General features: G+C 30.5%; 2 protein-coding genes across 2 annotated transcripts in view; both read left to right on the forward strand.

The window, feature by feature from the left end:
• Nucleotides 1-1098: 1098 nt before the first annotated feature.
• Nucleotides 1099-2933, forward strand: LOC111629026 (tigger transposable element-derived protein 4-like). The gene has a single exon (XM_023372895.1). It carries the CDS (start codon nucleotides 1271-1273, stop codon nucleotides 2822-2824), a length of 1554 nt encoding a protein of 517 aa, XP_023228663.1. The 5' UTR covers nucleotides 1099-1270; the 3' UTR covers nucleotides 2825-2933.
• A 792-nt stretch (nucleotides 2934-3725) lies between these two features.
• LOC111629032 (cyclin-dependent-like kinase 5) overlaps nucleotides 3726-5419 on the forward strand; it is a 64508-nt gene continuing 62814 nt past the window's right edge. The window contains 2 exon segments of the mRNA XM_023372899.1: nucleotides 3726-3744; nucleotides 3847-3931. Of these exon segments, the coding sequence (XP_023228667.1) occupies nucleotides 3726-3744; nucleotides 3847-3931 (104 nt within the window).

Raw genomic sequence — 5419 nt, forward strand, 5'->3', positions numbered from 1 at the left:
TGAATGAGGCTGGCTAAGTATTATATATATATATATGTATGTATGTATGTATGTATATATATGTATATCTAATATATAATCGAGACGGGTTGATAATGATAATAATAATAATAAGCACAGAGCCCAAACAGTTAGGAGTTGAAAGTTGAAATTTGGTACAGTTAGGGTACGTTACGAGAATGCACACTAAGAAGGGATTTTTCGAAATTCCTCCCCACAGGGGAGAGGGACAGGATTAAGGCTTAACACTTCCATCAACAATGGAAGTGTTAAGTAACAATGGAAGTTTTAAGTAACAATGGAATTAAGAGAAAGCAATGTGCAAGACACAGATGCAGTTTTTTTCGTTTTTGCAGGAAATTGAACATATTTTTAGACACATCTAAAAATTCTCTAATTAGTCTGGAAACAAGGGGACCCAATTCTTGCATTCTGTGAAATCGAACATATTTTTAGACCCATCTAAAAATTCTCTAATTAGTCTGGAAACAAGGGGACCCAATTCTTGCATTCTGTGAAAACGGGTAAGGTTGAGAGTAATGTAATAATCTTAATCTTAGTTATTGTTAATTTCCGAGCAATGCTGGGCCTACCTGCTAGTATATATATAAGATATACAAGTATAATAATTACATATATGCTTATTGAATACTTTTTTTATAAAAATGTTGATTTTGTGACCAAACTTTTATGATTATTGCAAATTTGTTTTTTAGGGGGGAGAAACTTGAGACTATATTTGAAAATTCACAAATAAGAAGTTTATATCTGACCTGATTATAAAATGAAATGTAAACAATTTTAATCTGTAATAAATCAAAAAAAAGATGCTGTAATAATAAATTATTTAAAGAGATCTTGTAAATAAGCTCTGTAAAGACAAATGAATGTATATATACAGTTTAACCCGATTATAACGACATTGGATGTAACGACAACCCTAATATAACGTCAAATTTTTATCGGTCCCACGATTTTACTATACTAGATAATGTTAAAAAACCCACTTGTAACGACATAAAACCCTGTTTTAACGTCATATTTGAAGCACACTCAAATTTACAAAATTAAATTACAAATTTTATTTATCAAAGAAAATACTACGTGTTCAGTCCTAGGGTCAGAGTCCGCTTCCTAGAACGATTGTGGGTGGTACTGTCACCACCTGATTCAGTGGGGTGAGATGCGCCACCCGTTTAAACGACGTGACAGTGGGTTAGTCTGCATAGCTCTCATACTCGTGTTGTAGTTTAGCATCAAATCAGATAAAATGGCTAGCTTAAAAAGGAAAGTGTTAACGTTAGACTGCAAAGTAGAAATAATTAAAGCAGTTGAAAGTGGAAGAAAAAAGGCAGATGTATGCAGAGACTTTGGTTTAGCAAATTCTACAGTGTGCACAATAATAAAAAACAGAGAGAAAATTTTGAAAAGTTTTCAAGATGGCAAGGGACAAGTGAAAAAAATTAAGTTATGTGAAAAAGCCAATATTGATGACGCTCTAATTAAGTGGTTTAACCAATGCAGAAGTTCCAACTTACCACTAAATGGACCAATACTAATGGAAAAAGCAGAAGAATTTGGACGACTACTAGGCGATACTAACTTTAAATGTTCTAATGGATGGCTAGACCGTTTTAAACAAAGACATAACATAAGTTTTGGGAAAGTGTGTGGAGAAGCAAAAAGTGTAAATTTACTGGACGTTGAAAACTGGTTAAGAGATGTGTGGCCTAAACTAAGGGGAGAATATGCAGATGAAGACATTTATAATGCAGATGAAACCGGGATATTTTACAAACTTTTACCGGATAAAACATTTAAATTTAAAAACGAAAAGTGTGTTGGTGGAAAACTTGCGAAAGATAGGATAACAGCTTTTGTTTGCGCTAATATGACTGGTACAGACAAAAGAAAACTTCTTGTAATAGGAAAATCAAAGAATCCAAGATGTTTTAAAAACATAAAAACACTACCAGTAAATTACAAAGCGAACAAAAAGTCATGGATGACGTCTGAGATTTTTGAAGAAGAAATTCGAAAATGGGATAAAGAACTTATTGGTAAACGAAAAAAAGTTTTACTCCTTGTCGATAATTGCCCAGCACATCCAATTTTAGAAAATTTAAAGAACATCAAACTTGTATTCCTTCCTCCGAATTGTACTAGCGTACTTCAACCAATGGATCAAGGAATTATAAGAAGCCTTAAATCTCACTTCAGAAAAATTCTTTTACAAAAAATTATAACAAATATGGAAGATAAAAATAAAATGGCAATTTCTTTATTAGATGCAGTTGATTTTTTGGAAAAATCTTGGTGTAAGGTTAGTTCGCTAATAATAGCAAACTGTTTTCACCATGCAAAATTGTGTAATAGTCAAACAGCTATTACATTTACGAAAGATGACAATGAGGACGATGACATTCCTTTATCGGAATTAATTAAAACACTTCAGAGTTCAGAAAACGGCGAATTTTTGTTAACTGCTGCTACTGAATATGAGTGTGTAGATGAAAATTTAATAACATCTCAATTTTATACAGATGCAGATATTATTGAGCAAATTAAATGTTCAGACGAAAAAAATGTGGATGATGATGATGATGATAATGATGATAATGAAGAAGATGAAATATCAAACAGAGAAACTACAGTGCCGTCAACTAAGGAAGCGAGTAATGCGATAAAATTATTGAAAATGTTTTACAGGTCTCGTAAAACTTCATCGGAAATAATGAACAAAATCTATGACTTAGAAAATGACATTGATAAACAATTTTTAGGTGAAAAATGCCTACAATCTAAAATAACTGACTTTTTTTAAGTGAATATTTTTATTGTTTCTTTTTAATTGATATACATTAATTTAACCTAAAAGTGAAAGATATTGGACTTCATGTCCATTGATAGATAAGCAAGAAACGAGAAAATTATCATCCAGGCGTTAATAACACCTGGATGATAATTTTCTCATTTCTTGCTTAATTTAACTTTTTGTTGCCTTTTGATTCGATATTATTCTCAAAACCGAAAGTGCCGCCATTATCGAAACTTGACAAATAAAAATTTCTTATAAAAAATAATTTTTGAAATTTTTAATTACATCGTTGTAAATTTAGACATAATAATGTAAATAAAGTTGATTTAAATATTTAGTTTGCACTTTTATACATACGATATTAAATTAGATGAATTTTATAATAGATTCTTAAACAGACTTGATACTTTTATGGGACTGAAATTACAACCCCGCAGATAACGACACTCGGTTATAACGTCAAAAAATTGCCGGTCCCATGGATGACGTTATAAGCAGGTTAAACTGTATATATATACATTCATTGTATATATATGTATGAATGTATATATATACATAAATTCATACATATATATACTGTACATCTATAAAACAGATCCTTGCTATCATTGATCATTATCATTATAGATTATTATTTATTCTGAAGGATAAGTAGTATTCTGTTGCCCTTAATGATAAATTAAATTTTTAAAATGGAAATATTGTATGAGATGTATTTGGTTCAAAAGCAAATGTATCAGATGATATTTAGTGATATTCAAAATGTAGTGCTGAGATTGTGGCATAGGATTCTATTTGTTTTGAAGCTAGGATATCATTCTTTATTTTTCATGATTTGCTTAGTATTTGTAAATGCATTGATGAAATACATATAGTTTTAATTTTCTTACAGCAGCATTCAAACATCATGTTCTTTTCAAGTGTTTGTATTGCTAAGATATTTGTGGAGTTTTTATTTGATATACTGACTTTCCTAGTTTATCAATAAATTGTAATAATATAGAAATAAATAGTTTTATTAATAATAGTTTTTTATTCTGTTCAGGGAGTTCCAAGTTCTGCATTAAGAGAAATATGTTTGCTGAAGGAGTTAAAACATAAGAATATTGTAAGGTAAAAATTTACTTTATCCAATATTATTTTATTTAACTATTAATTTAAAAAATCTATATTCTGTAAGTTTTTATAAGAAATATTATGTCACTACATAATATTTCTTATAAAAAAGTTAATTTTTAATGTATTAATAGAAATACAATGGAATCTGCTTATTATGATCACTTTGAGACTTGCAACTTTATAACAATAACAAGCTGATAACATTAAACAGAGGATAAAAAATTTACTTGTGATTAAACAAAATAAAATTAGAATTGTATTAATAAATCTAATTTTCTTTATTTTGATCTTTAAAGTCACACCTCATCCTATATGAGAGTAAATATGGTATATTCTTACTATAGACTGTAAAAGAAAAGGAAATTTTTCTTATTTGTCTTTTTCAAATTATTCTAATTATTCAATACAGTCGATCCCCCCTATAACATGGTAGATACGTTCCACTTTATAAGAATTTTGCATTGTAAGAATCCTTAAATACATGAGCTAATCACAGCCTGGTGCAGTTTATGGACTATGGCTGTTTGAAAGGTTTTCTTCCATAAAATTAATCGATTCTAGACTAATTTGACTCAACATTTCCAAAACACGTATAATTTTTTGGGAATAATCCGTATAAACTATGCTATAAACAAAAAATTGTAGGATTACTTACTGAGTGTGCACCATTCGACAACGCCATTGCTTAAGCTTGCTTTCGTCGCGGAACAGCGCACCAAACAGTGGGCGCATTTTCTGATTAGTTATTTTTCTGCAAAAAATTTGTTGAACTTTGGAGACATCGTTAATAGAAATAATTTTTATGGCCGTTGAATAAGAAATGTTTTTTCACAAGAAATGTATAAAATTACAGTACTGTATTAGACTTACAGTACCTAATTTATATACTGTACAGATGATAGTAAACTCAACTTACCCGCCTAAATTCTTTGTAGCGTGTAAGTAGTTCGGCTGCTCGTCCACTATTGGTCCAGATTCGACCAATCCTGTCACGACACGAGTCGGCAATGATGTTTTACCACATTTTAGGAATCTCTTTTAGCATCTTTATACGAATACGGTCACAATTTTTTCGCCACAATATACAAATCCACATTACAGTCGACCCCCCTATAAGATCATAGATACTTTCCATTCTTTAGGAATCCGATTTCTTATGAGTCCTTCCAATCACAGCCCGACACGTGTCAAGTTTACGGACTACGGCTGTTTGAAAGGTTTTCTTCCATAAAATTAATCGATTCTAGACTAATCCGACTCAACATTTCCAAAATACGTATATTATTTTTGGGAATAATCCGTATAAACTACACTATAAACAAAAAATTGTAGGATTACTTACCGAGTGTGTACCATTCGACATCACCATTGCTAAAGCTTGTTTTCGTCGCGGAACAGCTCAGCAAACAGCGGCCGATTTCTAATAACTTATTTTTCTGTGAAAACTTCGTTGAACTTTGGAGACATCATTAATATAAATAA

The sequence above is a fragment of the Centruroides sculpturatus genome, unplaced genomic scaffold (assembly GCF_000671375.1).
Source record: "Centruroides sculpturatus isolate CEXI.00-Female unplaced genomic scaffold, Cexi_2.0 scaffold524, whole genome shotgun sequence".
Lineage (NCBI taxonomy): Eukaryota > Metazoa > Arthropoda > Arachnida > Scorpiones > Buthidae > Centruroides > Centruroides sculpturatus.

Excerpts from the sequence above, each read along its gene's own strand:
- LOC111629026 (XM_023372895.1), top strand. The coding sequence starts at position 1,271 with ATGGCTAGCTTAAAAAGGAAAGTGTTAACGTTAGACTGCAAAGTAGAA.